Consider the following 26,762-nt stretch of genomic DNA (forward strand, 5'->3'; position numbering starts at 1 on the left):
CCATATGATGATTACAAAATTCAACAGTTATTTTCCACTGATGCCCATTTCTGAGAATCATTTTTCAGAATCCATAAGCAGGTAAATATCAAAGAACCAACATTTGAATGCATATTTGTCATACATAAATTCATATGAGTGACAATTTCTAATCGTCTAGTATACTTATAAAATTATGAATGTTTGATTAAAATTGCTGATCACATTAATAAACTGACATTTTGGAAAATGAAGTGTTTTGTACAATAAATGGATCAAATGAAAATAACTCAATTTAATTATTAAATAAAATATTCTTTATTGAAGGAACATCTGGATTATATATATATAATTCACATTAAAAGTATTTATTATGTACAGGCTGACTTCAAAGCCAGCAAAACAGTTTTAAAATAACAAAGAAACTGCATTTATTTCTAAATATATGGAAAATTCTGTGGTGGCATAGGACTTCTTACAGCAGGTAAAGTAAATGCAAATGGAGGAATTGTAGGAGGTGGAGTTTGACTAGGCAAAACTGGTGGATGTGGACTGGATAAAACATGGAAGCCTTGCTGCTGATTAATTATAGAAGGTGGAGGAGTTTGACAAGGTACAAATGGTGGAGTTGGACACGGTGACTGGTTGGGAACGATTACTGGCGATGTGATTTGAGGATACACATTATGCTGTGTATTTATAGGTGAGGAATAGAAAGGATTGGTTGAAATAGATTGCATTATACCGGAAGACTGACCTTGATATCCATTTGAGTTTGCAGGTGTAATATTTCTAGGTGGAGAAATATTTAAACTTCCTGATAAACTGGTAAGAGGATAATTTGATCCAAGTGGAAAATGAATCTGGTTGGCTGATGATTGATTTGCAATATTCTGCATAGCAGGTCTAATTGCAGGAGGAGCACCAAACATCGGAGGTGCAAAAGATTGAACCTGATGCAGAAAAGGCCTTGTGTTTTGATTAGAATTGTAATTAGGAGGAGGGTGAGACAAGAAAGAAGCAATTGGTTGTTGTGACTGCAACAGAAGCTGTTGTTGCAATGGAACATTATTTTGAGGTGCAGCCATAAGGGATGAAGGATTTTGTTGTACACCTGTAGAATGGGGTGGAGCAAAGTTTGGTGATGCTAAAACATTAGAAGTTGGAAGAAATGCAAAAGGTTGATATGATGGCACACTACTTTGTGGGAAAGTTCCAATAGGTGGAGGCATTCTACTTTGCGGTAAAGGTCCAAAAGTTTGAGCAGATGGGCCATTATTATGTGGAAAAAGTCCAAGAGGTTGTGAAGATGGTATGTTTCTAGATGAAAAAGGTCCAAAAGTTTGAGGAGTCGGCATACTACTTTGCGGAGAAGAGCTTAAAGGAAAAGCTGGCCTATTATTATTTGATGAAATAAGCCCAAATGGTTGAGGTGAAATAACATTTCTTTGTTGACTAAAAATATTAGATGACGGTAGTGTAGAACCAAAGGTTTGAGAAGAAGAGTAAGAATGAGATGATGATGAGCTTGATACATTAGATGCAGGTGACTGACACTGATTTCTTCTTATCCGATAAGTTCTTCTTTGATTGTAAGTAACTGAAAAATATACAACAATGAATTATAATGATAAAATTAAAGAACAGACAATTAATAGTCTATACTTATAATAAAGCTCAATGTGAGTGTGTGTGTGTTGGCGCTCTACAGGCCAGACCATTCAACCTACATCTACCAAATTTAGCACGTGTATACCTTGGAGGCCGGGAATGTGCACCTGGGGGTTATTTTTTCGAATTTTTAATTCGAATTTTATTTATTTAAAAATTAAGCAAAATTTTGGCATGTTTCTGCTATAACTTCTGAAAATATTACCGCACTAAAAAGAATTTTACATGAAGTTAAAGATCAAAAATTTATCTTTTAAATGATACTAATGTTTTAACCTTAAAATTAAGTTTCTATTTTTAATAAATTTTTATATACATATTTTAACTATATTTTTCAACAATTTTTTTCGTACAAAATAAAAATAAAATTTAAGCTGCATGAGCACGTTTCGCATTCATGGGAAAAAATTAGCTTTTTTCAAAGTGTTGCCATCACATTGATTAAAGCTCCAATTAAAAATAAATTTAATCTTTTGGGAAATGAAATCTTGAAAAATATAATTTTCAGCACGTGTCTGTAGGAAATGAAACAAATATGAAATATTAATTTTTCTAAAAAATAAATTCAAGAAAAATTATTTTGTGATCTTTTACACTCTCTATATTATTAATCCAATAAATCAGTTTTATTTTAAGGCAAGTTTTGTTTAATATGAACAGGATATCCATTCAAATCAGGGCCACACAGTTAATTTGTAAACAAGCAATTGTTTAGCAGATAGAAACAGATCTGCTAAAATGGTCTAAATGGAAAATGATTATATTTTATGTAGTTTGATTTAATAAATGCTCTAATAAATAACGAATTTTTGATTTTACATAAAGCTTCTGCTGTGGAAATCACGTTTAACAAAATGTTCTTGAAACACTAATATTTAAAAAAAAAAAAAGAGTTAATTTCCAATCAACTAAAGCAGTCACTTAAACTGGCTGATTTAAGAAAATTTGAATATCACTATTCAATAAAAAAAGGATAATTTTAGATTTTCCATCAATCATTTCAAAGAAAATACGCCAATCAGCGCGCAGGTTCCTCAAGATTAATTGACCTAAGATTATGAAAATGTTGAGCTTTTCTAAATTTTTAACATTCAAAACTTCATAAATCAGTCTTAGTTGATCGTGGAAAATAGAACATTCATTCATTTATTTAAAATTTGGTATGTCCAGAATATTTCTCAGAATATGATACCTTATTGCAGTAAATTTAGACTTCATAATTTTTTAAATATATTTATAGGTCGGAACAAAATATTATTGATTTCATTTCAATCCTTTTGAAAGCAAAACTAAAACTGAATTTTATGCTGAATCTGAGAAATTTTTATTGAATTATTCTTTGAGATATTACATAAATTATGAAAAATATTTTGTAGTTTACATAAGACTTAAATACCGATCGATTCTGTTTGCAGTACTCATATTCAATAATAATAATAAATAAAGATGATAAATAAAATAAAACGCTTTTTTTCATTAAAAAATATCTTTATATTAATTGCAATTTCAGCATTTCCACTTTAAATTAAAGTTGAAGTTTTACCGGAAATGACAACAAATTAGGAAAATATATATAGTAAATTAAACGAAACGATCTAAACAACGATCTATAAGTTTGGTATGACTATCAAAATTTGAAGATTAAAAATGTTTTGTTTGAGAAGCTATTAAGAGACCAGTTACTTAAAATATTTAATTGAAAATTGTAGCGAGCGGTAATACTGACGAACCAGCTGGTCGCCAAAGGCGGTTAATAATTAATAAAATACAGATAATGGAGTACAGAATTTAGAAGTTAAATATTCAAACTGAACAAGACTGGTAGGATGTGCAATAAGTGGTTAAATATTTAAGGTTGCAAATTTTATAAATAAAAAAGCATTGAATGCATGTTTATGGATACTTAAAAATGAGCCAACATTAGCAAGTTTGAAGTACTTTGAAATCAATCAAGGCATTATATATTATTTTTTTTCAAAAACTGCATTATGGAACATTATTATGTAAGAATATTTTTCATTAGATACTATTTCCATTTTAATCTTAAATAAATAAAACATCATAATAAAATGTGAATATATTATGCAGTTGACAGAAATTACATGCAACAATATAAAATAGAATAATTTTGCCTTCATAATTCCTTTTTTAAAGAGAGGGGGGAAGTTATAGCATACCATTTCTCCTCTCCATTTTATTTGGTGCCACATCCTCCCCTTCCTCGTCATTCCAATTTCGATCATTTCGTCTGTTCTTTGCTCTTCGTTTTTGCTTGGCAAGTTTTTCTTGCTCATCATCTGAATAATCTATTTGCTGCATCAGATACAAAAACATATTTTAACGAAATGTACATAGGTTTACACTCTAATATTCATATTTAAACCTATTTTCAAAAGCAATGTTCAAAAAAAATACAAATCAAGAAAGCTTTTAACTCATACAATACAATTCCCGAATATTCTGTTAAAAAATTTTTATTTTATTGTATTTTTGATGCAATTTATCACTTTTAGTACAATCAATTAAACAATTGCTTTAAATTACAAATTAATCAATAAAATTTCTTATTATAAATTAATTTTCTTTCCTTATTTCTACTTTATTATTGTCAATTGCCGTTTAACTTGATTTACAATTTCCAAATATTATGTTAAAATGGATTAGTATACAGATACAAAGGATTATTTTTTTAAATAGTACACAATGAAAAAATTATAGTAATGAACTCATTCACAAAATATAATGATACCCATTTAAATTATGAATTATATAGAAAAAGATATTTCATTTCAAAAGCTCAATTAAAAATGAGTGTTTCAAAAATTTTGGATATTTTACAAAGTCAAAGATATAGAAACAATTAGTCTCGAAATATATATAAGGTTGAAAGTTAGAATAGATTACTTCATTTTTCTAGTGAAATCTTATCATATCAGCTCTTTTCTAATTGAAAATTGGAGTCAGGGGAATTATAGTTAAAGTGTAAATATATATATATATATATATATATATATATATATATATATATATATATATATATATATATATATATATATATATATATATATATAAAATATAGAAAAATAGTCAAAATGTTTTTAAATTAGACTACTTAATATTAAAAAATTTATTATTTGTCAGGCAATTGAAGCTTTTTAAATATCAAATTAGGGTAATTTATGTAGAAATCATATTTGTATTTCTAAAATAATTGTTTCATTTGTTTCCATTAAATCAATAAGAATATTTTTAAGACATATAATAATTTCAAAAATATAACTTTGAATATATGAAATTAATAAAAAGCAATATGAAACAAAATTTATACTTGATTCTATTACAAATTGGGCCAAAACAAGAAAATAAATTCAAGCTTAATGAATTTTAACCATTTTGAACAAAAATAAGAAAGAGAATCTACTGCAGAAAAAGTATAAATCTGTCATCAATTTTACCATATTTGAAAGACTAGCACACATTAATTTATCTACATTTTAATAATTAGACAGAATTCGACCACTTTACATTGACAGCATGCAATTTCTAATTATTCAAGCAATTCAAGACATTTTTGTTAGATCACAAAAATTATGTATCAGAAAACTGTGAATTTAATACACTTACATCATCAGGAGGTTCATTATTATCCTTCCATGAAGCATCAGAACCCTTCTGCCTGAAACAATCATTTTATTCATGCATCAGTTTTGCAATAATTATATATTTATTTTTTTAACCTTAATTCTTTTTTTTTTCTTTTTTTTTTTGCCATTTTCATATACTGATAGAAAAACAGATGTAATTGCAGAGATGGGGTTTGTGTATTTTACAGATGTAGAAAGAAGTGGGGAAGGTGGGAGAGTAAAATTATCTACATCTTTTCAAAACTTTCAGCCACCATCTGACAGCACATTCTTTTATGTAACTTGTTTTGTCTTTCAATGGATACAGATGTACATAACTTCAATTCATTTTGAGTGATTTCAGTGTTTTTTTCCTGAGTATTTTGTGACCAGAATATCATGCGACATAGAAGAGTTGGTAGACAATATCTAATGAAAGAAGAGATGTTGGAAGTCTGTGGTGATAATTCCGGTTCAGAAATTGAACCTGATGAAATTCATTCCTATAATACATCCAATTTGCCCAATGAAAACTGAATCGCTCTTAATATTGCAACAACTGAATCCAAATCATCTGATACGAAGTCTGTTCATAAAACAACAAATAAAAATAAAAATTTAGTTCAAGAAAATATTTTATTGTCAGCTGATAGTACAGTTCAGAGGAGTAAAATCAGTAGCAATATTCAAACTAAAGAAAGTAATCCAGGATGATCAAACAAAACTCAAGAATGAAGAAAACATATCTAAAGTGTGGAAAATGAAAGAGAAGTAGAAACAACAAATGATGGTTCTGATTAGAAAATGGGAAATATTTTGACAAGTGTTACAGGGAAACTTCCTCAGCAAAAGATCTTGCAAGAAATTAATATAAAATTGATCTAAGAAAAAAATAACTGATGGCAACATAGGCAGTGCATGGATAATGTTTATCGATAAAATATATATTGCATCGCATTTAATGGTGCATCGAAGAAGCTCTTAAGAAATCACAAAATCCAAACTGGCATTTATCATTCAATGAGTTAAAATGCTTTCATTTCATTGTTATACACTGTTGTTATAGGTCTTCATCTGCAATAGGACTCTCGGTTTTGAACTTATCATCAAACTTAATTGCTGGAGCCTGAAATTCTTCTGAGTTAATGGCTGAGAACAGATTTCTGAAAATTATGAAGTACCTGAACTTCGATATAAAATCAACGAGATCCAAAAGATTGCAAACAAATTCATTTACCCCAACGTCAGATGTCTGGATCACATTTATAGAAAACTGCTCAATGTCTTATAAATAACCTGAAAATATAGCAACAGACAAATAATTGTTTGTATATTGTTATCATGTATTTTTGTAGTGTCCTAAAAAGTCAGTTAAATTTGGAAATAAATTTTGGCTTGCTACTGATGTGAAATCAAAATATTTAATTAACAGATATCCCTACTTAGACAAAGGTGAAACAAAGCCAACCAGAAGACATGCAATTTTTCGTTTGATGGAAGCTTACTGCAGTACTGGAAGGCTACAAATAATTTTTTCATTTCACTGAATTTAGTAAAACGAATGACGACAGCCGGAATAAGCTGTGTTGATACAATAAATCGCGCAAAGAAAGAAGTACCTGATTAGTTAAAAAAAGATGAACTCCATTCTAGTAAGACTGCTAAGCACTATATACCACATATTTCTGATCAAGGAAAAATGAATAAAAATGTTCTCCTCCTAAGTGCTTTATGCCCAACACTGGAAATCACATATAATGCAAAAAACATGCCTGAAGTTATGAAATATTAAAATTCAATGAAATATGGAGTTAATGTTTTGGAACAGATGCTTGGATAATTTATAAAGAGACAGATGGTTATAAAAACATCTATTGCCATAATTTTATTTTGGACATGGCTGGGAGCTTCGAAAGATATACATTTCTCCCCAAACTTTCCTCTTCAATTACTTTCCTTTTACTTTATTTTATGTTAACATTATTTTAAACCTCCTTTTTTAAAAGATACTTTACTAAAAGTTATACTTTAAATCTATTTAGATGTTAACAAGTTAGGATAGTGATTTTACATTATCAGCAATCTATGAAATTTAAAATATGTTAAGAATTTTTAAAGTTAAAACTTGGCATTCATATTCAGAGTGAAAAGACATCAAGATACTTACTGCTTTAATACATCCACAAGTACATAATGGGTAAGTTCATCATTTTCTGGTAAATAATATACATCTTGTCCTGCAGTAACACCTTTATCATATATGTCCTCAGCCTTGTTGAATCTAACAGTATAATTAGGCTTGCTAACACTTGCGAAGACATCATGTATCTGTTAATAAAACATTAAACATTTATAAAATGATAGCTTTATTTCAGAGAAGTGAAATTGAGCACTTATACCATCAGATATAAACTAGAGTAAATGTTGCAAATTCGGAACAGTATGGAAATAAATCGTAAATCAGTAACTGATGGCATAGAAAAAAAATAGAAAATGCAATATAAATGCTTCAACTGCATCATCAGGATTGAAAGCAATGTGGATCACACAGAAGAAAAATAACATTTTCTGCTACGGTATATCCCCCTTTCCCTTTTTTACTGATGTAAATTTTTAATTTTTCCCATTTACTTTGTTCCATTACATAGCATTTGGTACATTATATTGTATATATGATATATCCTTCATTTGTTAATACTATAACAAAAAACAATATTGCAATCCTATTGTGAGGTCTACTTAACTTTTATCCCCTGAAGAAACAATATATATATTTATGTGTGTTTTATAACCTTTTGTATTCTGATTTATAATTTTTTATATATGAGATTTCACTTATTAAGATATGGAGGAAGTTCAAAATGTCTAACACTCTTTTTACTCATTCACAGTCAGGGAGGCTTCCTTAAATAAGATTAACACTATCCCACCCGTTCATTCTCAAAACATAATTGCAGAAAATAAAACCTAACTTCCTAACACTTTCCATCTGGAAGAATCCTTAGCATGTCATTAACTGTTTTACCATTTGTATCCCTTCAACAATGCATTGTTACAAACCATCTCATTATAGATTTCTTATGACGAGCAAAGATAATTCAAAGTTGTATAATTAGAAATAATGCCACTGGAATAACAGTCCCACTTTCATTTTGGTGTTCAATATAATTTCATTAGTGGCTCATGTATAGATACAACACCACCTCAACTTTATTCAGTGTATTAATTTATTTTTAAATTTTCCATGTTTTAAAACACTTTTTGGAGAGGAAAGGTTTTTAGAACTTTAGGTCTAAGTTTCATTTTTAAATGTTTTGAAGTTTTTTTTAATCTTCAGAAAAAGAAAAACTGTAAGGAGAGACTCCTTGAAAAGATTCTAAGAGACATTGTTTACATTGGAATCTCATTTTTCTCCAACTTTATATGCACAGTAATATTTGAGCATGTTTCAGTTCTTGGTTGTTATAGAAAATGCAGTTTATTGTTCAGCAATTTCCAGAATTCTGTAAGACTTTTTTTTCCGTATGCAATCTTATTTGAGTAATTTCTGGGTTTTTTTTGTTTTTTTTTTCGAAAAAAGAAAAAGATAATAAGGGATTTGTAAAGATAATAAAATAATGAATAATATTATATTAAAAAATATGTATATTTGTATGTGTGTATAATCAGTATATATTACAAAGAGAAAACAAAAATAATAGCACTGTAAAATATGAAATCATTATATGTTTAATAAAAGTAGACAAGAAATGCATCAAAAGGAATTGAGAAGTTTATTTCCAACAGTTTCTAAAAATTTTAAAAATAGCACTTCCTTTCTAAACAAATTTTATAAAAGAATACTTTTTCTAAACAATTCATCAAAAGAAAAATTCATTTCTTACTTTTCCAAGTGGTTTATCTGAAGACAGAAACAGAACAGAATCTACATCAACAGGATTTGAATTTCCATCAGATGCCACAACCACCAAATATTCATTACGTTCTAAAAAAATATTAGTCGATTATAGAAGTTCAAGGAAAGGAAATGTAACTAATATAAAAAAGACAATATACCCATTAAAGAAAATATTTTTTTCATATTTAAAATTACAAACCTTAAAAACGTATTTACCAATTCAAGAATTTAAAACTAAATGGACATACGTACCTTTAGATATAATACTATGCAAAACTTTTCCTATTTTCTGTAACTCAGTAGCATTTACATTAATATCTAAATCCTCAACAGGAGGTAAATCCTGAAAAAAATATTTCAAAAAAGGATTATTAACCTAAACAAAGATCTAATTATAAAGCAATAAATTTGTAAATCAAGATATTTAAATCAATGTCAACTTAGAAAATTAAAACTACAAAAGGTAATTATTTAAAAATGCAAAAACCATTTCTAACGACTTATTCATTTCCCAAATCTTTTTTATATGTAATGCAAGTTAGTTTATGATATAAAAATTTCAGAAAAATGTCATGCATCTTAAAATAGATACCCTAAAATATGAGTCTACATAAACTAATCTACTTGTCTTAGATATGGATATTGAACTCTGGTTTTTATAATTACAACAAACTGATTTTTTTTTCCTCCATATTATATAGAAGCATTTAACTCCGTTTTCTAAGGCACTATTTCCTTAAAGATTAATTTTAAATTGGTGGATTTTTAAATTTTCAAAACAGCACAAATATTACATTAATAATAAAATCTGAAATATATAATCTTTGTATTCAAGCAGAAATTATTCCTTAATCTTGAAGGTGATACTCTTTTAAATTAATAATATTTTAAATCGGTTGTCATTCCTTATACAAAGGCACTTAAATGTTCATGATTTGCATATACCATAAGTAGAAAATTGTATGAATTCAATTGAATAGCAGTTATAAATAACAATCAACAATGATTTATAAGGTAACATATACAGTTTTAATTATATTATTATTTGTAAATTAAAGCAATGCCAATTCAATTACGTCTACAATGTCAATGACTTTAACAGCACAATCACATTATTCTAAATACTATTTTTGTTGTCAACATTCCTTTTTCTCCATTATACAAAGCTTACAGCACTGAACAATGTAGCAGTGGAGAGGATCTTTTACGTCTTTTAACCTCTTCTGCTATAATGATGTGCTATGTGTATCACTTATGCTTTTGCTAATTAATGTATAGCACCAGAAGTTTACTTCATCTGGATTTTAATTTCTAAAACAGCATACTCATTGTGTAGACACATTCTCTGTTTTGAATTGAGACTGAAAGAAAAAATAAATCATAGAAGGATAGTTCCCTTACACCATTTTTTTATTATTGTTATATATTATTCCATCTTACAAAACTAATCTATATAAACTGCATATCTTTATTCCACTAATCTAACCAAAATATTCAATTTCAATGATCGAATAAATATTGTATATTATTTGTTTGATTTTTTCCCTAGAGAGAGAATTCTGAATATGCTTAAGTTTCGCATGAGTTTAATGCCATTTGAAAATCGTCCACTGTTTATGGCATCGTCTTTTTTGAGGGGCAGATACCATATTGCATCCCCCTTTTGGATAGAGAGAAAATCTCCATAATTCTTACTGGTATAAAAGGTGGTGTTAAAGATAAAACACCTCCATTCAGAAACTATTTACTGAAATTAAACTAAAACTGAATTTAAACTATTTATATAACCCCACTAGTAATAAAAATAGGCTAATGCTTCTGAATGTGCACCAATTGTTTGGAATATAAACATAAATTGTTAGCTGAGAATTGTTGCAGCAAATAAGCAGGTCCAATAGTGCTCAACCTGAGATACAAACAAACTTCTAAGCATATTCGAACTGCTAGCCCTCATCCACAATTATCTTGCTGCAATATGTTCTAATTTACTCTTTTAACTGTTTTCTTTGTTATATCATATTTGGAAAATAGAATATCACTATCCAAGGAGAAAAAAAATGGGATTGTAATGTTTCAACTTACTATAAAGATAAAATTATCATTATAGATAGGGGCATTTGGAAGGTCATTATTTCAATAAGAAGGTTCAAAATACATTCAGTACCAAAGAAAATATCATTACAGGCACTATAGATAAAATAGATAAAATATAGAATTCATTATATAGATAATATTGTAGTGCAGAGTGCACTGCATTTTCCCCATTGTTAAATGCTAGGGAATGAAGATTATATTTTTTCCAGGCTCTTGACAATGTCATATTGAAGTTTTAATTTCTTATTATACTTCAAGAAATTTTTTGTGGAATCTTTAAATAAAGTCCTGTGAAATATTATGCAACATATCCAATATACTGAATGATTATGCAAGGTTATTTTTATTTCCTTCATGAGACTATTTTAAAATCAGTTAAGTTGTACCTAGTGTTGAACATGCTCATATAACCAATCATTATAGTGTTAGAAATAACTATAAATAGAATTGTTTTTAAGGCTTTTAAAATAACATATATTATCACAATTTAAAATTAAACACAACTAGTTGCTGAAAGCAGGTAATGTGAAGTTAATCTGATATAGCAGCACACACATGGAATAAACCTACTTCAAATTGCCAAAAAAAAAGTCAGCCACTTTTGCCAATACCAATAACTCCAATTTTTTTTTTTTTTTTTTGAAGACTATTTATAAAGATAAATATAGTAACAACTGCAAATTGCCAGAAATTTAGAGAATTTTTTATTAAAAGATAAACGATGACGTCAAAATAGACAATGCATATATATATTTGCAATTTATAATATTAATACTTTAATAACAGCATAACTAAAAACAATAAAATATTTTCTAAAATAACTAAAGGAGAAAGATAATAGGAATTAATAACAAGCAATATACCTCTATTAATAATTCTCCTTTAGTCTTCAGAGCAGGTAGTTGAGAAGGCGCCACACTGTAAAGGAAAGTCAAAATTTGAAGAAGAATATCATTTTAATTCATTTTTTCATTCATCCAGTTTAATTTTAAACAAATACAAATGATGTACATAAATTATTGCAACTTATAGATAAGAGTTGAAAATGTAAATAATTGTTACAAATAGCTTCTGTGTATTTTCTTTCAAACTATTACTTGAATAATTTTTCATTTTAAAAAATGACATGTAATAGCATGTCTATAAGTAAAACTCAAAGTAATATCCAGATTTATCCAATTGTACAAGATGTATTTAACTTTCTCAGGTTTACCGCTCGAACCTGGTAAAAAATTCCTATATGTAAATGCAGTATGAGAGGAAGTGCACAAATACACTTGTATTAGTTACATTAACCATCCTAGCTTTTATCAGCGAAGCAATCAGTAAGCAACAATTCAATATTATCTGAAATAATAGTATATTAAATGAATTTTTATATTTACACACAAAAAAATATTTTCCTTTTTTATTACCTAGAATTTTGCAAGACAAATTCGCATATTAGCAGGAGGGGGAATGTATTGATTATGTTCTCTAATTTAAAGTCATGAAATATTAAGGACTCGGGTGAAATGAAACAAAAAATAACATTCTTAAATATTGTATAAATGATTTCAGGAAATTTGCAGCAATGCTTCAAAATCTTTAGAAACTTCTCAATTTACCTTAAATTTAAATATCATATAAAACATGATTCACATTTTATTGAAATTGCATTAAGTCTTATACAAAAAAAAAAAACTGTTTAACCTACATTAATTTTTTTTATGTTTTCAATGGGTAAACAGTTAAAAGGTATTGCAAATATCATACAATATTGTATAGTACATGTGAGCTACTAGGGAAGTTAAATCTCAACCGACAGCCTAAACCAGAATAAACCCTGTGCAGAAAAAGGTGCACAACACTAAATGATGATAGAATAAGTAAAAGACTGAGTATAAATCAAAGAAGAAAATCCTCTGGAAATATACAAAGAGAAATGCCACAATGCAATGTGCAACTGAGTATGAAGATCATTCGACACAGAAAGCAGGAATTTGATTTAAATGCATGAATTTCACAAAAGAATCATCTTTAAATTGAAAATAAAGATTGAAATTAAATCAAGCATGTTGGGACAATAGAATAAGGGAGAAGTGTAATTTCGAATGATACGGTCAAACTCTCGCTATTTGGTAGCAATGGCATAAAATACTGACAGAGAAGAATAGGAAACAATTTTAATCCTGACTGTATTATACCAACTGTTATGATATAGGGTTGTATGACAGCAAAAGTTGTGGTCAGAATTTGTTTGATTAATGGAAATATAAATGTCCAAGAAAACATAAATGAAGTGCTTGTTCCTACACAGCTGCTTTTAGCATGTGATCTTTTCCTAAATAATATAGAATTTATATTTCATCAGAATTTAGCTCCATGTTATGTTGCCATACTAAGGAAAAACTGGTTTCAAGACACTACTAAAATGACCTGGAAACAACCCAGATCTTAACTCAATTGAAAATCTATGAAGCAGGTTAAAGGCATTTGGTACATAAAAGCAAACTAGCATTAAAGCCAAATTAACTGAAGCAATAACTTCTTCTAGTATCATAAGCAATATAACACACGAGGAAATAAAAACATCATTTGTGAATATTTTGTGAGATTGGAGGTAATCAGAAAAAAAGTGAAAAGAAGTTGAAAAGGTAAGGGTAAAAGAGCAAAGCAGTTTATATACTTTCTTAATTTTAACCCTTTAAAAGGCCATTTTTTTCTAGTCATAGTATAGTAGAATATTTTTTGGAATGAGACTGGCTAATGGATAGTGATTCATTTAACTTATCAGATACATTTAATTTGATTAATTAATTTACTGTGTTAATTAATAATTAAGTAACAAATCAAGACATGCCATTCTGACGTGACAAGGAATTGTAACATCTAAGTTTCTGTCATATTGAAAAATTAGTCAGAACTTAAGCCAATCTACATAACTTCACCCAAAGATAGATGAATTTGGTGGGAAGCATACTTCCCATGGCCTTACAAAGGGTTAATCTATTTTCTTTCCTTTTTAAATTAATTTGTAACAGTTGATTTTTTTTAATTTTTCTATATTTAATTATTGTATCTTAAATTCATCTGATATACAGATTTTACCCCTAGAATCTCTGTATAAAATTATTGAGCAAATAAACAATACATAAACTACCATTAAAACAAACAAAAATACAAACTTTTTATGTAAATTATCATAAAATTCATCCCAACTTGAAGAACTATCACTTTCATAATCAGATGAATCCGATGAATAATGAACATTTTCACGGTGGCTTTTACTGTCTTCAATGATGAGGGCTTCACTGGGTATCTAAAAAAAATAATAATAACAATAATAAATTTTAATAGCCATGGCTTAATAGCTGGCAATAAAGTTTTATTAGACACCCAAAAAAATATCAATTTTGAATATAGCAGATTGCACGTCGACCTTTAATGCTCTCTGATTATATAAATATATATATACATACACAAATATATATATACATACACAGATTGGCACTAGATGCTTCCTCAGGATAATTATTTCCTTTAACCCTTTCACCACTAAGCCAGCTGAGCCTGATTTTGAAAGTTCTATATTAATGGGCTGTTTCGGTACCATTTTCTATTTCAAACAAGAGGTGCAAGATGTAAAAGAAATTATTACTAAAGATGCCCTCACTTTACATCCTGAATTCCACATATAAAAAAGAAATTGGCTGAAAAATAACCCATAAGTATAGAATTCGCAAAGTCGGGTGGGCCCAATTAGTAGTGAGAAGGATAAAGTAATAAAAATTCATAGTGTCAATAGCATTGCCACCAGAGTGAAGCATTTTTATTGAAATTATTATTAATTGCATTTTTATTAAATAGCACAAATATTTCCCTAAATATGATTAAGAAATTTGGGAACTGCATAAAAATTTAGATCTGAAATTTCTTTAAGAATGTATTTATCGACTCAAACAGATAAGAGCAATTCTTGTAGACTTTTAGAGCATTTTTCCACTATAAATATATTTCTCTCTAAAACAGTTTAAAAGTTAACTATTAAGCCATCAGTGGAATGTATACTATATATATATACTCAAACTCGTTTTTGTACATTGCTCATGATAAAAAAAAAAGTATCATGAATACTTCAATTAAAATACATACATATTAAAAACCATTGAAAATATTTATGAAATACATACACAATTTATAATAACATTTGATAAGTCACAATTTGATTGCATATTTTATTACTTGAAAATAAATTTGTTTAAAAAATATGTATTAAAACTTCTTTAAAGTACTTTAAAGAAAATGCAATAAATAACCAATTAATTGAAACATTTTAATTCATGGAAATATTCTCAACATTTTTTTATCGCAGTAATGCATAATCTAAAAATGCTTAAGTAAATATAAAAAAAATTTAGAAACTATTTTTTTGCTTTTATGCAATGATTAGAAGGCAATTTATAAACAAATTTATATATAAAGAAAAGAAAAATTTAAGCAAAAAAAAAGAAAAATGCATTCTACTTTTGCTATTTGCATTTGTAAAAAAATATAAATAATTTAATATCAGATATCATAATTACTTGCATATGCATCCCAAAAGCCATGACCAAAAATTTAAAAAAATTAAAATAAAGAGTAAAAAAAAAAATCTAGACAGAATTTACAAAACCATGAACAGAAATTAATGAGAACACAATATGAGTTTATATACAGATAAACTTTCTGAAAGAAGATTTCAGCAGTATGATACATTTTCTATTGTCATTCTTACATGTATATTAATAGTTTTACTTATTGGTAAAAAAAAAAAAAAAAAAAAAAAGGTTGAACAGCTATGCTATTCTTTTTTAACCAAAAGCATAACTTTAAACTAAAGAGTAAAATGAAATTATCATGAAATTTATTAGGTATATGATATGACATCATCCTTTTTCATCTAAGAGTATACATTTTTTTTCCCAGTCAAAATAAAAGAAATATTTATTCAAAATATTTTTCATTAGAAACATTTGTCCATATGTTATGCAAAATAACAAACCTGATGTAAGAAATATACCTGTTTTGAAATAATACTATCATGGAATCAATTTTCCATTTCTGCATATGATCTATAATGCTTTCCGAGTGCCTTTAATAAATCAAAATACTGGTAATCTGAAGAAGAAACATCTGGTGAACACAACCTGAAGATCAAATTATTTCTAGCTTTTTGTTTCCAGTGCATCTTGAGTGATTTTATAACATGTGATTGAATACTATCATATTTAGTGGGAGGGGGGGAGGGGACTTAATCACATTTTAGCATATTCTGAGCATTATAGCTTCTTTTAAATCATCTGAATTCAGTTATGTTTTCCCACAATTTTTATTTGATTATGCTCATTTGGTAGTCCTACCAAGTTCACAACACAATTTTATCATCATGAATACCCTATTTAGAGACTGATAGACCTGGTTCTGAATGTATCCATATATTCCATTATTTAGGATTACTGCAGTGAATGATTAGAGAACAATAGCAGTACATTATTAACATCTATTTAATATTTACACACATCAGCAGATAAATGTGTTCCAGAAATGAAAGTAGATTGATTTATAGCTCTAATTCAAAAAAGATGAATTCATCTGCGAGAGAAATAATTAAAAATTTAAGGAAAATATAGATAACATACGAATGTGACTTTTATTGCATTGCCAAAAGATAATTTATTGTGTATGCCTGAATTATGATGAATTATTTTTAAGCTAAGTTTAAATAATACTTTGCATTCTCTAGAAAGTCATGATATATTACAGAGTTGATAAATACAGAAGCAGGATGTAAACGTACTTTACCTCATCTGCCTTCATAGAGACAAAATGTTACAAATCATAAAAAGCCAGACAAAACAAAAATTTCAACAACAGAGCTTTGTTCTCTTGCCTTTAACTTTTACAATACAAGATGACCATTCTAATCCTGGCCTAATAGCTAGTTTTTAAACCATCAGACATAACATTTATGCTACCAATTCAGAAAATGCTCAATATGACTTAAAGAATGAGAATTTATGTTGCTTGAGTTGATAAAAGTACTCTAAAAAATTAATATGTCTAACTTTTTATACAATCCTAATGTGCTATTAATAATGTTTAGTAAATTATTCTTGATGCACTAACATTTTAAACAAAAAAAAAGTTCCACTCTTCAATGACTTAGTTATAACAGCTTAAATTTCTATAATTTAAGCCAATCAACAAACATTTCAAAGAAGTAATTTGTATATATAGCAAGATTTCCCTCAATACAGTCAGAGAAATAGTCTAAAATAATACTGAAATCTTAATAACTTAATCAATATTTACAAAATGGATTTTTTTTAAATTTTACAATATCAAGAGTATTTTTCTAGCTAAAACAAACATGATGGTGGAGTTATATAAAAATTTTGAAATTGTTTTCCGAAGTGCAAATAACACAAAATAATTCTTTACAGCAGGTGATTATGGTTAGCATATTAACAGACTGCTAAACAAAAGTGTTTAAATTTGTTTCAGGTGTTGCTTTTCAAAAATTGAAGATTAAAATAAACAGATCAAAGATATATCTGAAGAAGACTACTATAAGAAAGTGAAAACACTGTCAAGTGAAGCAGGTCTCTTATTTAAACTATCTCGTGACTTAATTCTAAAATGTAAAAACAATATTATTAATTCCATTCTGAATATATGTTCAATAACAAAATCCAGCAATTCCCAAACTTGTACTAATATATTTAATGTAGTTCCTAACTACTTATTTGTGTGAAATGTAGAAATAAACAATATAGAAAGTGGCATGAGACTGAACTGGTCAAGTTTTAATCTAGATATAAATATTCTTGAGGAGGGCAAATAATTTCAAAAATCACAATGCTTATTTTTAGCATCCTGATTGTGCATTTTTGGGTGCAAAAGGGTGATATGCAGTAAGAATCCTCATATTTTCAACTCTCTCTAAAGTATTGACCTTGACTTCTATCCTGTTAGACAAATTTTCTTTCATTTCATCCTTATTGAAAAAAAAAAAAAAATACCTCCTGGTATATGCATTTACACTTCTGAGAATTAACAGCAAATAATAATAATAGAGTTTTGTTTTGTTTTTTTTTGTTTTTCTTACTTTATAAACAAGATACTTTTAAGCTTTTATTGTAAATGTTACAAATTTCTGACATACACATGTATATTATATATGTATGCATGTTTGTATTTTTCTACATACATATTTAGTTAGCAGACCTCAAAATATATTTTATAAACCAAGTGGTTTAAAGAACTGAAATGGTTGGGGGGGGGGTATCAGTCATGCCACTTAGAACATTTTTCAACTGAAAGTATATGCCAACTTTTAAAGATTAAAAATTAAGAGCGATGATTAGAAAGGACACCCTGCCAATATAATAACAAAAAGTAATTAACTAGAAGAAAAATCATTCATAATAGGGCTCAATAAATTATTACAAAAGGCTCTTACAAAAACATAATCAAAATTCTTGATGATAATGTGCTTTAAATCACATTATCATCATGACTACTCTGAAGCATTTGACATCCCTCTTAAAGAAGAAGATGGAAATGAAGAGCAGATTTTACTATGGCCAAGAAGCCACAGACTGGAATTTATTTCCATCCAGTCAGACATGCTGATAAGGCCACAAGAGGGATAGAAGTAACAAAATCCGCCATGTACCTTTTCAGATGTGACAAAGCACAAAATTCATTGCTCCAATTAGCCATTTTGGTAAATCAAATATAAACCATTTCTGTGGCATCCACCCAAACAAACCTTTCTTAGATATGATGTTGGTTTACTGGAGATGTGGCTTACTCACCATCATACAAACTTGAGATTTTTACCATCAAATCATCACATGCCTTTAAATAAAAAGTTCTTATACAATCAACTAAATATTACAGAAAATAATATACTAGCAAAGATTCTAAGAATTGAACCTTAAATCTGAAACATAATGTTGCAAATATCAAAATATTTCAGTTAAGGGTTATTAACAAAGTTAAACAAAAAGTGGGAAGGGCAAAAACTTTAACAGAAATTGATTTTTGTCTAATTATAAAACATAAATCGAAAAAAAAAGTTACTTTTTTTCATTTAACTTCTTTTGCACCTTAATTTCTCTTAAATGTTAACTATTTGCATTGGGCCTATAAGAAATACATTGTTGTGAACATTTTTATAAACAAAATGCCATATAAGAAGGGAAATAAGAACTTTTTGAACGATTTCCTTTTTGAATCCTCATGACAATTTCAAATAGTTCAATCCTCATGACACTATTTTTGAATTTTACATGCACTTTATAAAGCTTCAAATGTATATCTAAAACTTCATCACTTGGTTTATATCAATGAAACAATAATACGTAGATTTTTAATACAATTAATTAAAATATTACATAATATTGATATTTTCTAATTAAACTAAATCTCTAGGCAGCTGTACCTAATTTTATCTCAATTTAAAAAGAAAATAATTTAAGCTCTCATCTTGCCAAAAAATAAAAATTACAAGATTCTTATGGTGAAACATACCTAAACAGATTCAAATTTTTTAAGTAATTCGCTTTTCTAAAAGTTATGCTTCTGTATAAGTAAGGTTTTAACAATCAAATATTATAAATTAATATTGGATTTGGAAAAAAAAAAAATTCATTATTCAAAAAATTTTTATTGATAATAGTTTGCCATTATTTGGAAAAATTTATTCAATATACCATTACTAGTTTTTATTCAATATGTTATCAACTACACATTATCTTTCAAAAGCAGGAAAAGTTAGTGCAAAATCTATTATTTTTAATACTCAAAAAAAAAATCATCTATACAAAATAGTTTTTTTTTTTTTCATTACTTTTAAACTCTAAATGAGGTGCTATCTATACATAAATAGTTTTTAAAAATCCCACTGCTTATAACAAAATAAGAATAAAAACTTCCATAAAACTACTGTTAAGAACAAAAATTTCATGGAATCAATAATCAGACATATTTAACACAGATGGAAATTACTTGGTGTGAAAAATTCAATAAATAAAAGAGGGAGAAAAACCTCGGCTGAAATATTTTCTTTTGAAGGCATTTCATGCTGGTGACTTTCATTAGAATTCATTTTTCTGGTTAATAACCCCTCAAATGAATCTGGTGGATTTGATACATCAGCCATACATTCATCAGACTCTTCTAGTTTAGTAACTTCTTCCTCCTAAAATAAAGCCTATTTTTAAAAGATGTATATTCAAAGAAATAATTTTATTTCATTAATTTCTAAGCTAATAAAATTCAGTTAGAGTATTATATGCAGCTCTGTGGTGAAAAAGTGTTAAAAGTTGAAAGAATAAAATATTAAATGCATTCAATATTAAATTCAGACTGAATAATATCTTTAGTCCCTAATGTTTATAAATATTAGATGCAAAGTAAGAACCCTGATATAAATAAAAACTGAAGGAGAAATGTCTCCTGAAGAACATTTTGCTTGGGGTTCATCTTTTGCTTATGGGTGGGACAATTGCTGAACCAGAAATTTATTTATCTTTGCATATAGGCTAGTACAATTGTTATACCATGAGTTAGTATTTCCTTCCCCCATGTAAACTTTCCAGCAGTACTCTCATTGCTGTATAAAATCCTTTCCCTAATGCATTGTACCACATAGAGTCAGGATATTTCCACCAGCAGAAGTGTAAAATCAGTGCTGGCTCTAAAAAGTTTTGTTAACCATGTTTTGGCAACTTTTTTTCCCAAAAGAAGCAGTTTTAGGATGCACAGAATGAGTAAGCTTAATTTTATTCCTGAATTATACTAGACAGAATTGAATTACTATTTTCTATACTATTCCATAATTTTTAGAAGTCACATTTTCACGTATTAATAATACTCCTCTTTAATAGCAAAGGCAAGTAGCCTGTATCAAGAATTCATGAACTCAAAGCTTTATGATGATGTTCTTAGAAAAAGAATTGAAAACCTTTAAAAAATAAAGATACTTTTCTTAATAACATGGTTTTGCAACTAAAATATTATGTTGAAAAGTAGTAATTTAAAAACAAATTATTGATTATATTGGCTTATAACCATGAACTAATGTGTAAGTAATAATCAACACCAGTGTATCGAATTCTAAGTAAAATATACCCAATTTTACTTTATTGAATTATATTTTTAAAATTTGATAATTATTTGTATTTTAGAAAATTTTTGAATAGAAAAATATATTTCTTAATTCAACTACCAATTATATTAAACTCTAAGGGTATTTTTCAAAAAAGCAATACATGTTATAAATAATTGGAATTCTCAGCAAAAATTTAAATTTTTAATGTGCATACTAAGCATTAAAAATGTAGTGAAGTAATCCTATTTAAACATATTACAATAGCTTCAAGCTATGTTAAATAAAAAGTATAATCAATTTGAGCATTGTATATTAATATCAAAATACTCAATTATGAACTATATTAAATGAACTAAAAGAGCAATACAAAGCCGCATCTAGACTCCAGATAAGGATAAAACCACAAAAGAACAACCTGCTTACTACTATAATGGGCAGTGATAATTCATTAATCCTATGGGTGGTTGAAATCAAAAAGATCATTTTGAACAAATGTGGTGAAAAGATTTGAAAAGCATTTTTGAATTTTTAAGAGCCTGCAGTTCGAGAAATTTTTCAGAGTATTAACCTTTATGCTCCATTCCCAAAACCTAAACAAATAGGTTTCAAATGAAAGTTCAAATTAAAATTTGCTAGTAATTTAAAAATCAGTGTGACTTTTTTCATTTAGATTTTTAAAAAAAGCGACAATAAAAAATTAAAATAATAATAATAACCTTCGAAGAAGCAGCCTTTTCTTCTGAATAAATTTTACATTCCTGACTTTCTGATGAGTTTGAATCACTTTTTAATGCTCTCATGCAGTCCTCAGACTTTGAAAATGAATAATTTTGTGGTAAAGATTCATCAACAAAAAACACTTCATTAGCCTCCTGTTTGAGAGACACTTTCTCCTGAAAAAGAACTTACTTTTAAAAGCAACATCTTTAAGAAAACAAATAAATAATAATCATTGAATAAGGTTAATACTAATTAGAAATAATAGATAATTGAGTACATGCTTATTGGGTATTTTAAATTCAATAAACATTCAACAGGTTAAAAAAAAATCTATATGAACAATTTTTCATGAAGATGCAAATAACAAAGCAAAAAAGTCTTTTTCCATTAGACATTAAAAAAAAAATTATAATGATTTGAAATTTTCAAAAAATGCTCCAAACATAAAAATGGTAAGTGATAATGAAAATAACCTTGTAGGAAGGAAAGTTTTCTTCGGAAAATATTTTAAGATCCTGACTTTTTGATGGATCTGACTTGCTTATTGATGTTATTACGCAGTCCTCAGATTTTGAATATGTAGTTTGTGGAACAGATTCATCATCTAAAAACACTTCAATAGCCTCCTGTTTGACAGATACTTTCTCCTGTAAAGAAATTCACTTTTAAAAGCATCTTCAAGAAAATACAATTCATCTAATTACTTCTAAACTTTAAAAAATAATATTAATAATTGCAGAATAAGGTTAATACTAATTAGAAGCAATACAGAAAAATGATTGCATGCTTAAATGTTGGCTATTTTGAATAAAATACATATTCAACAGTTAAAAAATTAATCTTTATAAACAATCTTTCTGGAAAATGCAAATAACAAGGCAAAAAAAGACTTTTGCTATTAGTCATAAGCAAAAATATAATGAATCAAAATTTTCAAAAAATGCTCCAAACATAAAAATGGTAAATGGTAATGAAAATAACCTTGTAGGAAGGAAGGTTTCCTTCTGAACATATTCTAAACTCCTGACTTTCTGATGAATTTAATTTGCTGGTTGATGCTCCCGTGTAGTCACCAAACTTTGAATTTATATTTTGTAGAATAGATTCATCATCTAAAAACACTTCAATAGCTTCCTGTTTGACAGATACTTTTTCCTGAAAAGAAATTTACTTTTAAAAGCAACATCTTCAAAAAAAATACAATTCATCTAATTACTTCTAAACTTTAAAAAATGATATTAATAATTGCTGAATAAGGTTAATACTAATTAGAAGCAATATATGAAATTGATTACATGCTTAAATAACAGCTATTTTAAATTCTATAAATATTCAGCAGGTAAAAAAATTAATCTTTAGGCGCAAATAACAAAGAGTCTTTTTCTATTAGCCATTAGCAAAAATATAATGAATAGAAATTTTCAAAAAATACTCCAAACAAAAAACTGATAAGTGAAAAAAAAAAATAACCTTGTAAGAATTAATGTTTTCTTCCGAAGGTATTTTAAACTCCTGACTTTCTAAAGTATTTGATTTGCTTGTCGATGTTATTATAGAGTCCTTAAATTTTGAATATGTATTTTGTGGCAAAGATTCATCAATCAAAAACAATTCAAAAACTTCCTGTTTCACAGTTACCTTCTTCTAAAAGAGAACTTATTTTTGAAAACAGCACACTTAGGGAAATAGAATTTCCAAACTTTATATATATATATGTATATACTGCTGAATAGAGCTTATAATTAACTAGAAGCAATAGTAAAAATTTACTGCATATTTAAAATTTTATATCTTGAATACAATAAATATATGGAAGTGAAAAGATCAATTGATTTAACTAATATTCTACAGATAGAAATTAGTAAAAAATATATCAAGATTTTTTTATTATTTATTACAAAAAAGATTAGGAATACAAAATGAATAAAATTATAACCTGGCTAATCAAAGTAATTCGTTCTGCAGACATGTTATTTAATTGACAGCCACGTACTGACTGATTTGTTGATGTTGCAGAAGCATTGTCTAGTGAATCATCTTCATGATGCAATTCTGACTTCGTAATCATTTTGCAATCCTTTATTTCTACAGATTCCTTCTGCAAGAAAATTTTTCTATTAAAATATAAGTCAAATATTGAACTTCTATAAACTTTATGATATTTTGATAAATAAACAATCAGTAAAAACTGTTATATTCCTTGGATATTACTGATGAATTTATAACTATGCTTTCTTTTTAAAGAATAATTATTAATAATTAATATTATAAAAACTAATTTCAGTAAATCTAATTTTTGAAAAAACCAGATACACAAATTTTAAATAAGTAAATTGTGAATGCAAGAAAGTAAAAGGGTGAAAAACAGAATTAAAATAATGGCTACTATTAATGTATGGCTTTCAAGTTTACAAGCATTAAATAAAACTACAAAGCTAATCAACAATTTTTATAAAATAACAAAATTTTTAATAAGAGAATAATTTTAATTATTTTCAAAGAAAAATTTCCACAAATGTGATAATAATAATATCATACTACTCAATAGTACTAAAAGTATTTGTAAAAGAAGTAAGATAGTTATCATAATTACTTCTTATTTTCAATCTCCAAATAATTTATATAAATAATCTAGCACCATAAGTATTTTTCCTCATCTAAAACAAATTGTTTAGAATATAAATTGCATTTCTTTTCAAATTAGTTTATGAGTCTGTGAGTGATAATTCTGAGCTGAATCCTCCTCCTAGTAAGAAAAAGAATTAATGATCTATATGAAGATGACTGACTTAAGTCTTTATTTGCCTTTGATATTCATTTGCACTCATTTTTAAATACCTAGAAAAATGGTCTCATTAAAGCATTCTTTTGACATACCCTAGAACTCAAGGTTTAGATGAAAATCTCTCACATAATCCTTATTGGAATTCTTTCCATAGAAGGAACATTATTAAGTTAAACTTGCAAAATAATATACTTAATTTCTTCTTATGAAGGAGAAAAATATGCATTCTATTCATTAGTTTATAGATGAATTTGGCCAAAATCAACAAAGAAATGAAATTTTAGAATCCTTAGTAATCTTTTCTTGAATGATAGAGCATAATTATTATTTAACTATACAAATTGGTTATATTTTTCCAAAAATCATATTAAATTTTTGCAAATGATTCTATAAAATAAAGCGAAATTATTGGAGTTATTATTTTTGGATAAGGACTTCCTAAAATTCTATTTAATAGCAGAACATTTTTTAATATATTTGAGAAGTTCATTTTTTAAATTGAGTTCATATTATTTCTTTTATTTGGCTCATAAATCAATTTAATTTTCATTAAAAAGTTCCCATTTAACTTCTCCTGATCATAAATTTTGTTCAATAATATTTTTAATTTTTTTGTTTAATTTTTATGCAATTTGTAATGCAGAAGCAGCACTCATGTGCTAGTTATAATAGAATAACAAATACACTCTAGTTTTTATTAGTGGAAAAAGCAAGGGGAAGTAAATAACAATTCAACATTACTGAAATATTGGTATATTAAATAAATGTTGGTATTTAAATACAGAAAAAATATATTTTTATTTATTGCCTAGATTTTAGCAAGACAAAATTTCATATAAAAAGAGGAAGAAAGATACTGATCACTAAACCCATGCTCTCTAATTTAAAGTCATATAAAATTAAGAGCACGAGTGAAATAAAACAAAAAATAGCATTCTTGCTATTAAAATGCATATCATTTAATGATTATTTACTTTTTTTTTTTTTTTGCTAATTTATATGTTTGAGCATCAATTTTGCCAATTTCAATAGATTTTTCAATCATCAGTTTCATTTATTCCTTTTACAACAATTTAATTTGTAAAAGCTTCTTCATGTTTTTTTGTTTTAAGTGAATATTTTCTACTTTTCTAAAGCTTCATAATATCTTGCATACACTAATTTTGTAGACTGAAGCAAATCTCTGGAGATTTGAACATTTAAGATATATCCATAAAAGTTTATGGCATCATGCACAATTTTTAGACCAATTAAACAGTTTTCTTTCATATTTTAAATAAACATATCCTTCTTGATACTAAATCCACTTCCCACTGCAGCATTGCCATGTGTACAATGTTAGAATTCTTTTTACAACTTTAAAAAGAAAATCAAAAAAATTCTTTGGATCTCGGAACATTAGAATAGAAATAATCTAAATGTATTTTTTTCATAAAATGAAGCAAACTATTCTTTGTATTCACTTTTCTTTGTAACCAATTTTTTTTTCAAGAAAATTTCAAATTGGATCTTTATATGTTCTGAACATGTAGTAGAAATATGTGCTTACAAGTAAGGAAATTGAAATAAATAAACCATTACCTTTTCATGTAATATTACATTGATTTAAAAAAAAATATGTATTTAATGAAAATGTAGCTTTTAAAACACCAAAATTTTTGGACATGCATTTGAATAAATTTTTTGTAATATTCTTTGCAAATATAAAATACTTTTTTTTTTTTTTTTCAGTTTTAGTAGTTCTATTACTATTTAAGCAGTTGTAGTCACTATTCCAATATCGGTATTTTTCTGTTCTTGGAAATTGGATTGATCTATGCAAAAGAAAAGGGATTAACTTCTGTAGTTTAA

At 27.1% G+C, this 26,762-nt stretch overlaps 1 protein-coding gene across 1 annotated transcript in view; it reads right to left on the reverse strand.

The window, feature by feature from the left end:
• Positions 1-273: 273 nt before the first annotated feature.
• Positions 274-26,762, reverse strand: part of LOC129968883 (uncharacterized) — a 28,918-nt gene continuing 2,429 nt past the window's right edge. Inside the window, exons 2-14 of the mRNA XM_056083204.1 lie at positions 24,063-24,224; positions 23,108-23,281; positions 22,600-22,773; positions 22,123-22,299; positions 20,342-20,494; positions 14,433-14,566; positions 12,129-12,183; positions 9,424-9,514; positions 9,158-9,258; positions 7,441-7,601; positions 5,275-5,326; positions 3,828-3,963; positions 274-1,579 (exon numbers count right to left, since the gene is read on the reverse strand). Coding sequence (XP_055939179.1) covers positions 417-1,579; positions 3,828-3,963; positions 5,275-5,326; positions 7,441-7,601; positions 9,158-9,258; positions 9,424-9,514; positions 12,129-12,183; positions 14,433-14,566; positions 20,342-20,494; positions 22,123-22,299; positions 22,600-22,773; positions 23,108-23,281; positions 24,063-24,224 — 2,733 coding nt within the window. The 3' untranslated portion in view covers positions 274-416. The remainder of the gene's footprint in view (positions 1,580-3,827; positions 3,964-5,274; positions 5,327-7,440; positions 7,602-9,157; positions 9,259-9,423; positions 9,515-12,128; positions 12,184-14,432; positions 14,567-20,341; positions 20,495-22,122; positions 22,300-22,599; positions 22,774-23,107; positions 23,282-24,062; positions 24,225-26,762) is intronic.

The sequence above is a fragment of the Argiope bruennichi genome, chromosome 1, assembly GCF_947563725.1.
Source record: "Argiope bruennichi chromosome 1, qqArgBrue1.1, whole genome shotgun sequence".
Classification (NCBI taxonomy): domain Eukaryota; kingdom Metazoa; phylum Arthropoda; class Arachnida; order Araneae; family Araneidae; genus Argiope; species Argiope bruennichi.